The 16,345-nt window shown below is 37.2% G+C and overlaps 1 protein-coding gene across 1 annotated transcript in view; it reads left to right on the top strand.

Annotated features, from left to right (window-relative positions):
* LOC117409494 (transmembrane anterior posterior transformation protein 1 homolog) overlaps positions 1-16,345 on the top strand; it is a 59,588-nt gene that overhangs the window by 26,605 nt on the left and 16,638 nt on the right. Inside the window, 4 exon segments of the mRNA XM_034015645.3 lie at positions 3,355-3,473; positions 13,809-13,971; positions 14,645-14,780; positions 16,086-16,183. Of these exon segments, the coding sequence (XP_033871536.3) occupies positions 3,355-3,473; positions 13,809-13,971; positions 14,645-14,780; positions 16,086-16,183 (516 nt within the window).

The raw sequence follows: 16,345 nt of genomic DNA, 5'->3' as shown, positions 1-16,345 counted from the left end.
AATTAGTCATATGCAGGCTTAAGCCTAAGAAAAGTGTGTCATACAGCAATGAGTAGCTTTAACTGTGGCAGAGACTAACAGGCAGGTTATTTTTTGACCTAATGTAAGATATTGCAACCATAATTAATCCTTTGCCTTAGGTTTAGCAGCAGTACGAATGCATTAAAGTAGGGTTGGGACAATATTGAAAATGTCTGAAATGATAATTGCTGGATAAAAAATTGCAATAATTGCAATTGTCGTGGTGTTTGCTCATTTAGGTTCTGCTGGTTATACAAATATAAAATGCAGTAGTCCAACGCTAAACCGAGGACAAGTGACCTGGGATAAGTAAGTGTCTGGTTTAAAACCAAACCAAAACAAAACATGCACATTTATACTTCTCAATTTATCTTAAATGTGTTTTCCTTTTTCGCTAAAATACAATTTCTCTGTTGTGTTCTTTGTACATAAAGAATCACTGTACAGTATACAAATAGTAAAATCAAATGAATACCCATTGCATTTTTTACTTTAGGCTATAGGCTACTGTGAAAACAGTAACACACAAAATAAATCATGCCTTCTCTGTACACATTACTGTAGAATTCAGGAAGAATAAAATACTAAGTTGAAACTAAAAAATTTGGCATACTTTTTTTTACTCAACTACTTAATAGTACATAAACAACAAAATAGTTAATGTTGCCGCATTAACAAGCTATGATACCATACAGTACCTTACATATACTGCACACAGTAAAGAAATCATAAAATGTACATAGACTAGTTTACAGTGTACGCATGGCTGCAAGAAAAACACATAGCCTAAAATAGTCCACAACTGTTTTGTGTTGGGATGATAACCTTAGTGTAGCACATTCTGCACATAGGGTTCCTCCATTTTCTCCAAGAATACCGAAAAAGACATTGAACTTGTAGCATTTCTCTTTTTTGTTAAGCTGTTTTTGAAAGAGAGCGCTCACTGCTGCTTTCACTCACTGCCTCAATTGTGAGGGTCTGGAACCAACCCCCCAGTAATGTCTCCCCAGCTGACACCCTGGGATCCTTCAAGAAGCTGCTTGATGAGATTCTTGGATCAATAAGCTACTAACAACCAAACGAGCAAGATGGGCTGAATGGCCTCCTCTCGTTTGTAAGCTTTCTTATGTTCTTAACCACTGGGTCATCATTTGGAAGTGGCGGCTGCTCCAATACACTACAAGACGTAACAATTCAATGTTACTAGAAAGATGGAATACTTGGAATTACTTGTGGAATAATTAAACGAAAAATAGCGTAAAATTCAGCTTTCATTAAAAATCGTCATAATGAGTACTTAGTGTTCTGCATTTCCGGTTTATTCTGAAATTATAGATTTTTTTTTTCAATTATTATTATTTTTTATTACTTAACCTCGGTTTTTACTGATTTTTCCGGTACTATTTTCTAGGAAATACACAATATTTTGATTAAAATGCTGTTTTATTTAGACCCACCTTATAATAAGCAGCTTTACATTACATCCTAGTATATAGCAGGTACGTTTAGACGTCAGAGGGTCAATGACATTCAAACGTTTCACATTCACAAACACATTATCACATAATTCTGTTGTCCAATCAACGTCTGAGCGTGGCAAGTTCTGGGCGTAGTAATTAATTGCTTGATCAAAAACTAAATGGAAATACTTACACAAAAATATATTATTTTTAGTGGAAGAGGAATGGGGAGAAAACGTAAATCGGTTTATGAATATACAAAAGAAAGCAAATGTTTCGAAGTAAACAAAAAGCCAAATAACAGAAGTGGGCGAGATGAGGCAGAGGATGCATAGTGCTGCAAATACTGCTGCATTGAGATACATGTTCGCGCTGACAGAATAAAAGAACATACTGAAAGTAAGCGACACATTTAACTTAAACAAGAAAGTGAACTGAGAGACAAGCAATCAACTTCTGTGGCTTTTACACATGCTTTAGTTGGTAAACCTATGGGACGCACTGATGGGAATGTCCAGTGTGATTTTTGACGTATCCCCCGATGGCTTGGATCGTCCAGTTCTGTCAATTTTCTTTTTATGATTTCAAGGTGAATAAACCTGGCTAGGTTTGTGCTGATGTCATGTTCATAACTTCTGCAGATACCATTTCCGTCAGCACATCGATTGACCAAACGTTTGCAGAGTACCAGCTAACTTGGGGAAAATGTGCACAGATTCTGCTTCATCATACATGCCAGGGACATTAAACTTAATCAGAAACCAGAACTGCTACGCATCATATTCCACATGTAAAGTGTGTATACTGAGATTTTTTCTCCCAATTTTTTCCCGATGTTTCAATTTAAAACTTTTTTTTACTACTTTTTTTTTTATCCCTATTTTAATATTTGTAAAATAAACTTGGAAGAATTCCCAGGATTTTTTTTATAAAGATAAAAACCAAGAATGCGGAACACTATGAATACTATATTGTACGTTTCCGATAACTTAGTAATTATTTTTCTAATGCAATTTTTTTTTATTGCGACTTCTGTTTGATACGATATTGTCGTAAATCGTCCCAACCCTACTTGACAGTATTTGTATTGAATTATCTAATGAAGTTTAGTGACATACAGTTCTGTTGTTATTCATATTATACCCCATAGATGGTGACATTCTCTACAAAGTATAGTGGAGGCACTGCGATAGTTTTGTCACACTTTGTTACATGTTTTGTTATTGAATTGTGATGAAACATGGCTTTAACTTTTTAGCATACGTTAAGGAGTGTATCAGATTGTCGGGATATATGGAGATTTCTCTGTCTGCTGTAAATCCGTCCGTCTGTCACACTTACATTTTTACATGTATCAAGAAGTTGTTCCACATACACATTTAATATACTTTACAATGATACTAACACATTGGTTGCTTTCCTAGTGACCTCTGGGTCTTAAACACCTGTTAAATTTTCATTAAACTATTCATTTGAATTTCTTGTTCTATACCATTCTGTACATGCTGTTAAAATAAACAGTCATCGACATTTTCCTCTGATTTTGAATTTACAGCTGTGATGGGGATATTGTACTGACAATTAACCCTAGTGCAAAAGTGTAGTTCAAATATCATATTCTGGGTAGTTTAGGCAATTTTTTTTTTTTTTTTTTACATTAACCACAAGACCTAGATGTGCCTCAGCCTGTAATGATTGTGTTTTTGTCATTGCATACTGAATATGAAAATATTACCTGTTAAACAGGGTAGTCTACTTTATGGCATTCTTTGACTCTGATTAACTGAGAGACAGCCCACCAATGCCCCTTTGTTCAATGCAAACCATGAGAGGAATATTGTGTAGCTTCTGTTTTCTTTTTGCTGTTTTTCAGTTAATGCTTTTCGGATTCTTTTTGTGCCTCGATGCCTTTTTATATGTCTTCACTCTCCTTCCATTGCGAGCCATCCTGGCCCTGATCAGGCTCATCACCTTTCCATGCTGTGGACTGAAGTAAGTAAACCTGCTTAGTGTGTTGGAATTGCACTAAAGGGAGAATCCTATTGTAAGCCTCCCTCCTTGAGACCAGCTCCATATAAAGACCAGCTCTGAGACCATTCTCTGTAAGAAGGTCTCCTTCTATTAGGACCAACTTTTTATACACTAGACCAGTGGTTCTCAAACTTGAATTGTTTTTTGATCTCGGTAGACCACACAATAAACCGTATAGGTGACTGAAAAATAAGCACATACAAAAATCACTATAATACTAAGCATAATCGTAGACTTGCCTTTGTTTGTTTCAATGCGATGACGGGGCCTGTTTCTGTGAGCAAAGTTATTTTAAAATTGGAGTTTTAAAGAACAGTTCTAGTTTACTTTTCATTAACACCAAGTTACAGAGAGGGGGAAAAAAAACATTGTTATTTTTAAATTGATAATTAGGGCAGAAATTGATGCAAATTAATAATTCGTGAAGTTACAATACATCCATGAGGTAACAGCAGTCGAGTCTCCAGCTATAATCCGTATTTATAAAACGGAATGTTTGGATACTGCGCGCTGATTGGCTGTTGAGGATTTTTTACCGTGCAAAATAGTACAATGCAATTCATTTTTGCCGAAGCACAGTTCAATTTAATAAATTATCATTACACATCATATAAAACTTGCAATCAATATCCACATTGTATTTAAAAATGAGTGACATTCCTTTCGTCACATTTGATCTTTTTGAAGGCATGACAGTATACAGTGCGTAGAATTACAAGACACAAAACCTGTTTGGGGGGGGGGGGAGCAAGACACAAAGATTTAACAACTTAATGAAATCGAAGAAAATAAAAAGGCTTGGGCAACTGGTGTTTTTATTGGTGAAACATAAAGACATGGTAAAACAGTTTGTCTTGAAAATCTAAACGGTCTGTTACGATAATTCTATGCTTCAGTGCGTAATTTGGCTGATCAAGAGTACTCAGTTTTGTTGTCTCCGTGCTGGTCTCAATCGCTCTGTAAACAGTGCTGACATAAACTGCAATGAGAGCCTATTTGTGACCAAGCCAATAATGTGTTTTTGTATTCATTTCTCCAGGTTAGCGGTAGTAATGCGTGGATAGTGAACTTTGTCTTTTGCTGCCTTTTCTGTATCTTTTCATTATCAACAAAAATAGTGATTTTTAAATGCTTGGTCACTAACAAGGCTAACATTGCGGGTTATGTCAGCTCTGTTTACAGAGCGATTGAGACCAGCACGGAGGCTTCATTCATTTGACTTACTTGCAATAAATGGAAACGCTGAAAACCTGCAGTTTGAATGTTTACTACAAGTAATAGAACCTTGTTTGAGGGACTTTTTTTCTCCAAAGCGGAAGGATATTTTATAAAAAAATGTTTTTGTTGTATCCGTTTTATAAGCGGGATAAAACTCCATGGCTTATGCGTTGTGTTTCATTAACATACAGCCATACGTTAATGCAACACAACGCCCGCCCTGTCGTTTGTTACTTTACAAGCTGCTGTGTTGAGTGCACGTGAGCGCAATACACAAAAACTCCCTGGTAACGAATGCATTTTAAACTCCAAAACTATATATGATGGAGGGTTTAGACATTTTTTTAACTTGGAGATATTCTCCATGTATGCATTTTCTTCCTGCATTTGTAGCTGAGTTTTTAAGGTCTCAAATTTGGGGTTTGCAGTGGGATCTCTAAACTGTGCTGCTGCTTCCTTTCTGTAATTATGTAACCTTTCCACAGACCACCAGTGGACCACAGATTGAGAACCACTGAATTAGACCATTTTATGCCCTCTGGTGGACGTAATATATTGGTATGTGGAAATATTCCCGAGCAAAGAAATTGCAGTTGCTGTTAAATGTTCAAAATGCGATACTAGCCTAAAAGATGCAAATCTTGCAACTGCTACTGGCATGGTATGCTGTAACTCCATGTTAACCCTTACACCTTCAGCTGGAAGAAGCAGCTGGAAAGGCAATCTTGCTGTAGATAGGGTTTGCAAATGTAAACATATTTCATACCATATTCCTGTTGGGAACTTGAGGGTGGCTTTTTTCTTAAACATTAGTAGTTATACGCAATATTAGATATCACCATGTTCATTTTAACCAATGAGAATGCAGTCTTGGTTTTGACACTTTTTTTTTTTTTTTTTAAACTGATCAAGATCTACCGGAAGTCCCGCCTCCCTTCCGGTTCCAAATTTTGTAGTTTTTAAGCAATTATGGAAATCCCACCCTTTCTTCCTGTCTTGTGTTTGTATTTTTTAAACAATTATGGAAACCATGCTCCATGTTTGTAGTTTGTTACAGTGAAATGGTGAATAAAACAAAATGTATTACATTTTTTGTGGTATTTTTTTATGTAATTTTATTTAACAGTAAAATGGGAAACTGGTACAAAGTGTTTTGTTCTATGTGTTATTTCAGAAAAAATGAAAAAAAAGCTTTTTACAAAAATAAAATTAGCTTGAAAATGTTAAGTTTGTTATTTCTGAAATTAAAATGAGCATTAAAATGTTAAAAACAGGCGTACAAAGTGTTGAAAAATAAAATAAGCTTGAAAACTAATTGTTACAGTAAAATGTTAAACGGGTATACAGTTTTTTTGGTTGTATTTAATTTAGAAAAATAAAATGAACTCAAATGGGAAAAACAAAGTGTTGAAAAAGAACAATAAGCTTGAAAACAAATCGCTGCAGTACAGAAATATATATAAAATATAAGATTTTTTTTTTTTTTTAAATAATGTGCCCTCTTACATTTTAAGACTGGCATCTAATCAACATGTTATCATATTATTTTATTTATTTATTTATTTATTTATTTTTAATTTGCCATTTCTTCGTAACATTATTGTGATCTTAGGCTGTATATAAATTTGACAGCCGGGGTATTGAAACTTTGCGCCAAACAGACATGTTCGCTTCTCGTTCTCATTGGTCAGTTTCCCTAGTTACGCCGTGTATAGCTCCAGAATTGGATCCAACGTCAGTTTTTGATCCCACTCCAGTGAATTCGGATCCGATCCCATTTTTTGATCTTGTTAGTGCAACCAGCCCCTGGAGCAACGGGTAGTCCCATATACGGTTCGGTACTGTACATACTCAAAGATGAAACAAAGAAACCAACCTGTAACGCATTTCTTTTGGAAGAAGCCAACTCTGTGTACGAGTGTTTAGTGATTGGATTTCTTAATTGTTAATTGTTTTTCTGCTGACAGTCCTGTGCAATATGATGTTTAGCTGCGATTTACGTTTTCATAAATCTGTGTTTTTCTTGCGCAATGGCAACACCTTCCCTCTCCCTGAGAGGGGTATTGCTGTAGAGCAAAGGCTCCCACAGTGTAGCTCTTGGCAGCTCACACAGGGTAGGGCTGTGTGCGCGACTCGTAATAGACGTCATCATTATATACTACAGCCGATCACATGATAAGGGTGATGAATGTAGGTACTAAAGAAGTTTATTTCATAATAATAACTTAACCCTAAACCTAAGGTTCGTGGGGTATTGGCCGTAGATTCTGCAGCGCTACCCTGTGAGAGCTACGCTGTGGGAGCCTTCGTTCTGCAGCGCTACCCTGCGAGAGCTATGCTGTGGGAGCCTTCGTTCTGCAGAGCTACCCTGCGAGAGTTACGCTGTGGGAGCCTTTGTTCTGCAGCGCTACCCTGCGAGAGCTACCCTGCAAGAGCTACGCTGTGGGAGCCTTCGTTCAGCAGCTATATACTCTTGCTCTCCCCTGATATAATGATTCATAGCTGTAGTACTTTTCATGTACTGTATTTGATGCCATGGGCTAGAAGAATTGGAGGTAATTATATTTATAAATTCACTGTTTGGCAACAGCAATAAACTGCAGCTATGTTCCAGCATGATCTCTGTACATCCGAAGCAGTTTAAAGTATATTTACATAAATTTAAAGCAACATTGTCTGTGTTGATGATTATATATTATAAGTGTATTGGTTTGGTTATCAAACAAACCAAAAAAAGCCTTGCATGTTGTTTGCCCCACCCCAAGTGTAAAAGTAAACATTCTCCTACAGCATAGAGACGTGTTTTCCGCAGCAAACAGATTCCGAAGGTTCCTATTCATGACGAGAAAGTTCAACTGAGTGCATCCTTTCGATATGTTTGATTGGTCTCGCAGCAGTATGGGTAAAAATAGACTGAATGGCCTTGCCCTGCTATATGTCCAGAGAGACATGTCCCAGGAAGAAGTGTTACAGCGTTTTGATAGATCAGGCCATAGGAGGATTGGCAAACTCTATTTAAAGTAAAGCCTTCTAAATCAGTTTTTTTAATCATGGCATCATAGTCTCAACAGTCCGATCAGTCTTAGCACTAGGTCAGCAATTCTACCAGTCCCAGCAGTGGCATCACCAGACTTGCCAGTCCAGCAGTGGCATCACCAGTCTTGCCAGTTCCAGCAGTGGCATCACCAGTCGTGCCAGTCCCAGCAGTGGCAGCACCAGTCTTACCAGTCCCAGCAGTGGCAGCACCAGTCTTACCAGTCCCAGCAGTGGCAGCACCAGTCTTACCAGTCCCAGCAGTGGCAGCACCAGTCTTGCCAGTCCCAGCAGTGGCTTCACCAGTCTTACCTGTCCCAGCAGTGGCTTCACCAGTCTTACCTGTCCCAGCAGTAGAAGCACCAGTCTTACCAGTTCCAGCGGTGTCAGCACCAGTCTTACCAGTCCCCCAGCAGTAGCAGCACCAGTCCCAGCAGTGGCAGTACCAGTTCCAGCAGTAGCAGCACCAGCACCAGTACCAGTCTTATCAGTTCTTGTTGTAGCATCAGTTTCAGCATTAACTTCAGTAGCAGTGAACCAAACGCATGTCTCAATGAAGGTATAAACCCATCTACTTATTCATATTCATAAGTTTTATTCTTGTCCTTTTAATATCACATATTTCTAACAGTGTGAATACAGTAATTTTAGGTTGGTGGTGTTTTTGCTTAAAAAAATGTGTCATGAAATTTCAAACCTCATCCAAGGTGGGTCACTGGGTAAAAAGAGTTAGCGACTTATGTTGCTTTGCAGTTTGCATTAATCATCTCCAGGCTTCATGAACAGGATATGTGGGGGATGGGGGGTGGGTTAGACAAAAATTAGATTTTTGCCTCAGTAAAAATCTATTCCTAGCTACGCCCCTGGTTAATGAATATTGTGCACAATACCCTGACCGACACCTGAAGTCTCCGCGGCAGGACGAAGCAGGCCTGTCTGCCTTGCCTTCCAGTGACTCTTAGTCTAGCTGTGCTGAAGCAGGAGAGGGGCAGACCTCAGACTCCAAATAATAAGTGCAAGTTAGTTCTATTCAACTATCTCTAGTTTTGTTTTGTGCATATTATTTTTTTCTTGTAAATTTATGCTATAAAAGTCTGTGTAATACACTTTTATATGCTGCGGTTTATTTGAGACCATTTTGAAATGTATGCAGGATCTTTATCTATACGTATAGCTCCGCTGTGACCAAACGTTATTTCAATTAGAATGTTGGTAACCATGGTTTTGTTGCATGATGAATAAGGGGTTTCACTACATGAGACGTTTCTCAATGGCGAAAAGCCTGTTTTTTTTTAAAGCGTAAAGGTCGATTTCACCCATTCTCTGCTTGAATGGAAAAATAGATGGGAAAAACCTGGTAAATTCTTTAATCAAAGTTAATCAAATAAAACGAGTGCTATATTACATGTATGGAATGAAAATGTATCTTGCGACAAAGCTGTTATCTGAATATGGAATGGTAATGTAAGCCTATAGAAAATGTACTTTTTAATATGAGTTTTTTTCAATATGGTCCATATTCATAAAGCATTTTCAACTAAAATCAAAAATAAGCATTTGAACTGCCTATAGGGACTCTTAAATTAGCACATGGTGGATAAGTCTGACACTACAACTTCTTTGTGTTTTCCAATAAGGAAAAAAAGGTAAATGCTTTATAAATACGGCCCTACAGTATGTTTTCTCCAGATCTCTTTGAAAGCCTGTGTTGTGAGTCAGGGACATTTTGTATTGTACAAAAAAGGCAAATGTTTCTTTTTTTATGAACAGTGTGATTTAACAATGTGTTTAGTATTTCTTCTGGCTTTATATTCTTTAAAACACAGTACAGTTATTACAGCATTTTAACACACATGCAGTTTCACAAATGTTCAATTTGCATCCCAAAGATCAGCCTGCTTCCAGTAGCTGTCATAGTCTTGGGTCAGTTTCTGCTCTTAGTGAGTCTGTCAAAGCCACCACAGGTGTGTCTTTAAAAGCCTGATACCTGTAAAAACTTAAATCTTGTTAGCAGGGCTTCCATCTCTACACTCCCATTCCCATCATCAGTGGGAAGACTTCAAATAAATTAAACTGTTTCTCTCAAAGAGACATCTATCTCTGCCGCATACACCTTCCACTCAAAAAAGGTGATCGCACCTTGTACAAGGGAAGACAGGTTTTAGATTAATTCGTGACATCATTCTTAAATTTTTTTTGTTTTATAAAAAAAAAGGGGGCTCCTCCTCAAAGCTCCTGCAAATGAATGCCAAAATTTGAAAGCACTGAAATTAAGAAAAAATGGTTGATGCATGTTTTATTCAGTTGTTTTAGTTAAGGTGAAAACATTTATAAAGCGCTGAAAGCAATCAATAAAACAATATATGTTTGCTGTTCGTGTTATACAGTCAGCACTCGGATATACGACACTCAGATACATGTCAGTCGCGTTTTACCATCCTTGTATTAAGAATAAAATCGATCCCCATTTGATTATATATATATATATATATTGTAAGATAACAGGGAGTGATTTATTTTATTGTTAATTATCCCTGCACTTGGTGGTAATTGTAAATTAGAACCAGGTGCAGGGTATTTAAGAGAAGCAGTCTGTCTCCTCGAGGCTGCTGTGTGAAGAGCCCGACTGTATGTCATATACTGTGATAAGGTGCGGTGCAAAAGTTAAACCTGTGTTTGGTTTACATGTGTTTGTTTAAAAAAGTGTTGGTATGTTTTGTAGGTCAGGTAGGGTGGAGTGGTGGTTAGGGCTCTGGACTCTTGATCGGTGGGTCGTGGGTTCAATCCTAGGTGGGGGGGACACTGCTGCTGTACCCTTGAGCAAGGTACTTTACCTAGATTGCTCCAGTAAAAACCCAATTGTATAAATGGGTAATTGTATGTAAAAATAATGTGATATCTTGTAACAATTGTAAGTCGCCCTGGATAAGGGCGTCTGCTAAGAAATAAATAATAATAGGTAAACAGCTTAGCTGTCATGCATGTTAGTCAGGGACCTGCAAAAGTGTTTAGTTAGTGCTCATTAGAGCTAGGTGTTCATTTTGTTTTTTGTTTATTAAAAATAGCGCGTCAGCGCTTTGAAAATCCATTTCTGTGTCCTGGGTCGGTGTTTTTAAAGGGGCAATGAACCGTGAGTGGTACAAGTTCTATTACAATATATATATATATTGTAATAAACGAGAAGTGTTCTATGTTATTATTTAGAGGGGCTATCTATAGGAATAAAGGACTGGGTTTTATTTGTTTAACACACACACACCAACACAGCCAATTCTTATTTGAAACTGTTCTCATTCTACCAAAATGAATTACATCAAACTCTTGAACAGCATCTCAAAATAAAACACAACCAGGCACTTCTCACCTATAGCCTATCAACACAGGCCAGTGTAATCCCCCGCCCTTCGCCCATGAGTGGGGACCTGTCGCCTGTACAATTGTCTCCTTTTTTATTTTTTTAATTTGGAATCACAAATTTGTATTTGACCCCATTTTCTCCCCAATTTGTAAGCCTGGCTCACCCATGCTGACGCGGGAGAGACGAAGACGAACACATGCGTCCTCCGAAACATGTGCTGACAGCCATCTGCTTCTTTTCACTCTGCAGCCCTGCCATGCGGCTACCTCAGAGTTACAGCGTCAGAGGACCACGCTCTGGGCCAGGCCTGGAGGCGCCCGGCCAGTCTACAGGGGTTGCTGGGGTGCGTGAGCTGAGGACACCCTGGCCAACCTAAGCCCTCCCCACTCCGGGCAGCGTTCAGCCAATTGTGCGCTGCCCCCTGGGAACTCACGTCCACGGCCGACAGTGGAATAGCCTGGACTCAAACCGGCGACCTCCAGGCTATAGGGCGCATCCTGCACTCCATGCGGAGTGCCTTTACCGGATGCTCCACTCGGGAGCCCACAGTTGTCTCTGTTTGCCATACTCACACAAGAATAGACACAGCCGATGTTTGTGGCGTTTTATTTTAAAACTGTTTTTCATAAATTCGACCTCCGATAGTCAAGTCTTGTTAATTTATTTTAAAACTGCTGTTTTTCATTTTAAATAAATACATTTGAACAAAGATGGACACTGTCTAAAATATGACCGTTGATAGTAAAGGTTTGTAATGTGTTATTTTTGACGTTTTTAAGCTACAAACTAAAGAAACTTTGCACAGACATTTATGATCCGGGAATTTCAGCATAAATGCATGATTTCAAAGTGTTTAAATACATGCTTAAAAACTGTATTGTTCAGTTGAAAATCCTTCAGCTTGTACTTTTGAAAACGTGTGTTTGTTTGCTTCCGCATAAGCTTACCAGCCGCTCCAGTATTGCCAAGAGAGACCCAAACCAGTGCCTTGAGTCAACATATACCTTATTTTATTTTTATAAATTAAAAACCTTTTCATTTTATTTACCGTTTTACTGTAACAATTTGTTTTCTTAAGATCAAAATTTACTTGAAACTACAATCTTTGCTTTGAAAACTACACACATGGCTCTAAAAACTACAAACACCTGATAGGAAAGGAGAGTGGCACTTCCACAACGCCCTTAGCCCATGAGGGGTCCTGTTGCAAGAACAATTGTCTCTCAGTTTGTTCAGACACAGACATGGTTTGTAGCGTTTTATTTTTAAAATGTTGTTTTTTTTTGTTTTTTTTTTCTTTAAGTAAATACATTGTAACAAGTCTAAAATACGTCCTCCAATTAGTCAAGATTTATTTTATTTAATGTTTAAAACTCGACACTTTGCACAAAATAAATAATGCAATGAGGTTTTAAAATGTTAACAATGTATACAGGGTCTCACACTTTTTTTTTATTTATTAATTTATTTATTTTTGTTGTTGGTTAAGAAGTACTTACATTTCTTAAGCAGGTGTCCTTATTTTTGTTTTGTTTTGTTTTTTTAAACATACACGCTTCTCTGGTTAAAACCATGCTGTGTCGCTTCCTTCAGTAGCAGGCCTGTATGGATCTGGACATGCAGCCTCTGCACGTGTTAATGCTTTACATTAACATGGATGGGAGGGTGGGATTTCCGTAATTACTTAAAAACTACCAATTTGGGACCGGAAGGGAGGCGGGACTTCCGGACAGTCCTGATTGGTTATAAAAAAGGGGTGGACTCAAAACCAAATGCTGCATTCTCATTGGTTAAAAATTAACATGGTGATATTTAATATTGCGTATAACTACTAACATTATTAAGAAATAATAGCAAAAACTTGGAAACATGTTCCATTACACACTTGAGCAACACAATACATACTGTGGCTTTTGTCAAGTGCGGATGTGACCTTGAATTAGAATATTTCTTGGTATTCCTTGGCATTCTGATAAAGATTTGTCTCTTGCTTTTTCCACTTTCAGGGCAAATACATGCCCATTCTGCAAAAAAAGACAAAGTAGCAGGTATGCTCAGATGAATTATTGCAGTGTGGTTTTGTCCCGAGCTCGTGCTATAGGCTGAAGACATTGGCTTGCAATGCAACATATTTAATATGTTAATGAGGATTCATTTTTCATCTTTCAATATCCAGAATGTGTATTGTGCTCCCTTGTTATTTTGCTATCTGGCTTAAAAATGTGTGAAATATTGAGGACCGTGTATTAGTGAAGGGTGCAGAAGTCGTATAAGACATGTACAACTGACTTTCAATGTGGCCTAATGGTGAGTTAACCAAATTTGTGAAGTATAAAATCTTGAAATGTAGAGGGAATGCAATATTTGTATTACTTTTTTAAAAATGTGTGTGTATGTATATTAGGACTGTCATCGATTTACATTTTTTGATCAGTTAATTTTATGGGCTTAAGTTGATTAATCTGTAGAGTAATCTCTGCAGATTTTTAATAAAGGTAACAATATTTTAGCGGCTGTCCTGCATGTAGTGGCTGTCCTGTTTTTACAAGGATTAAAAGTAGTCCACAGGCCCGCATTAGGACTGGAATTAAAATAAATAAATAAAAAATGGGACTTTAAATTGATTGATTGTAAGCACAAATGCAGACCTAAATTTGTTTAAAAATCCTGATTTTATTTGTTTCCAGCGGCACTCGTCCGTTACAGCCTGCCCAGGTATGTGATGTCCTCAAGGGCTTTATAATGGTCATCTGCTACTTCATGATGCACTATGTAGATTACTCCATGATGTACCATCTAATCAGAGGGCAGTCTGTCATCAAGCTTTACATCATCTACAACATGCTGGAGGTATGAAACATGACATTTAATAATAAAACAATTATATCAGAACAGAACAATGTTGGGCATGCCAGCTTCGTAGACCTGTAGTACCTGTTATACAACAGTAATGTGCCTGTTTTTAAAAAAAAAAACTATTATGTAGCTTATGAAGCTGGTGGCTATGGAAACAGCCTTTTTAGAGAATCAGTAATGTGAACAATACAGAGTCATAATAAAAATGGGTCCAACAATGTATTCATTCGACATAAGCACAGCAAAGTTTAGTTGCCCTGGATACCCATAAAAATGCCCTAACTGCAGAACAAACATGAACCCGAAGTCACTATTGGAATTCAAGCATGTTTCATAGTTCTTATATAGCTATTTTATCCTTAGACCAAACTCTGTGTGTCATACTTTGAGCCAGAAAAAAAATTCACTATTGCAATTCTCTGCAGTAACATAGCTTATTATTCTAAAGGTAAGCTGAGTGGAAACACATGTTTTCATATAGGCTTATTTATTTTCAAAAAATGAAACTGGGACTTTATCAACTGGTTTCAGTTTCTGTTCCTTTTCTAATCTAAACTAAAAAGTAAAGGCTGATCACAGACATGAATAGTATTTTCCCATGGTTTTTTGTCAGTGAACACTAATTCTCTGTTTCTTACAATGCCTTTGTTTTTACAATGTCTTCTAGGTAGCAGACCGTCTATTCTCATCTTTTGGGCAGGATATTTTGGATGCATTGTACTGGACAGCAACCGAACCTCAAGAAAAAAAGCGAGCACACATTGGACTGATTCCTCATTTCTTTATGGCTGTGCTTTATGTGTGTATCCTTTTTTAAAAAAAAAAAAAGGAAAAAAAGTGCTGATGTTTTGTTAAATGGCCATTTCTGTGATCATATTGTCAGTAACTTCAATCTTAATATGAACTCATTTTCAGTCATTTTGGAATTTGTGTGTGTGTGTGTAAATATTCTATCCTGATTGGTCAAAACAGGTCACCTGGGGATGTGAATATTATAGCATATTCCCATGGGTTGAACCTTTTTTTTCAAAAAGGGGTGAATCACTTGTAGATAGCCATACACCTCCTAGAATTTTTGAAAAAAAAAAATAGCCATATTTAGATTTATATTAATAACCACATTTAATATATAATTTTGGAAAAAAAAATTAAATTTGCAATAAAGATGACTGACGAGTGTATATCAATTTTTATCTAAACTCTAGATGAGATTTTGGATGAGTCTGAATCAGACACCAACACTTATTCAAGTGGTCAAAAAAAAGTAATGCTGCTAGGCATCGAACTTACCAAAGCACAGCTTCTGGACATAGAAAAAGAAAAGGATAAACAAAATGCACAGAAGTCTGAGTATTTAAAAATGCAAACAACATCTCTGTTGCCACTGAAACGGTACCTCAAATCTGGCATGGATATCTCCTGTCACTACTCCCGGATCACAAAGGACGATTAAAAAAATAATATCTTCCCCAACACTGTCACCTGACACTGCTGCAGGTCTTGTGTGAGAGGTTTGTTTTGATGTGCAACTAAATATGGCCAGACGTGGTAAAGAAGGTCAGCGTGATTGTCCTGCTGCACTTCCTCAGACAAGGACAACAATTAATCAAACACCATGTTGCTCAAAATTGCTTGCTGCAGCTCCACCTACTAAATAGTGCTTCTCGTTTTTAATCAGTTCAATGTTTATTTAAAAAAAAAAAAATTAGTAATAATAATTAATGCATTTTTGGTTTTTAGGGAGTATTTTTTAGGTTGTGACTTATAACGCACCTGGGGTGTGTGGATATTAGAGTATATCCCACACCCTGTCGTGCCTTATTGCTTACATAGTATTATTCTTTATGCTACAATATAACTGCTGCCTAATATTAAACACATGTCAAATAAAGTTCAGTGGAAAGGCTCATAAGAAGTTTTTGTTGCGTTTCTCTCAGAATATTTGCTTTTGCACCTGGTTCAAAATAAGATCCTTTAGGTTCTCATTAGATCCCCAAAAAATATTAATATGATGCTTTTTCCAAAATGCATTGTAAAAAATGTTTTTGACAAAGTGGCATTTGATGCAGTGTGTCAACCATTTTTTTTCCTTAGCTTTTCCTTTACAGTCCTTCATGCCATTCTTATAATGGTCCAAGCAACAACTCTCAATGTAGCCTTTAACTCCCACAACAAGTCATTGCTCACCATCATGATGTCAAATAATGTAAGTATTCAAGGCAGAAATACTCTCTGGCACAATATAGTTTGCTAAGCTGCCAGTTTTTAAAGGTCTCAGAATAATAACTGCAAACAGTATATTTATTTATTTATTTATTTACCGTAAAGGCAAACTAACTTATCGAAGAGAGTGTGGAAATGAAGAAAC

This window comes from Acipenser ruthenus, chromosome 2 (genome assembly GCF_902713425.1).
Source record: "Acipenser ruthenus chromosome 2, fAciRut3.2 maternal haplotype, whole genome shotgun sequence".
Lineage (NCBI taxonomy): Eukaryota > Metazoa > Chordata > Actinopteri > Acipenseriformes > Acipenseridae > Acipenser > Acipenser ruthenus.
This window is presented reverse-complemented; position numbering and strand designations above follow the sequence as displayed.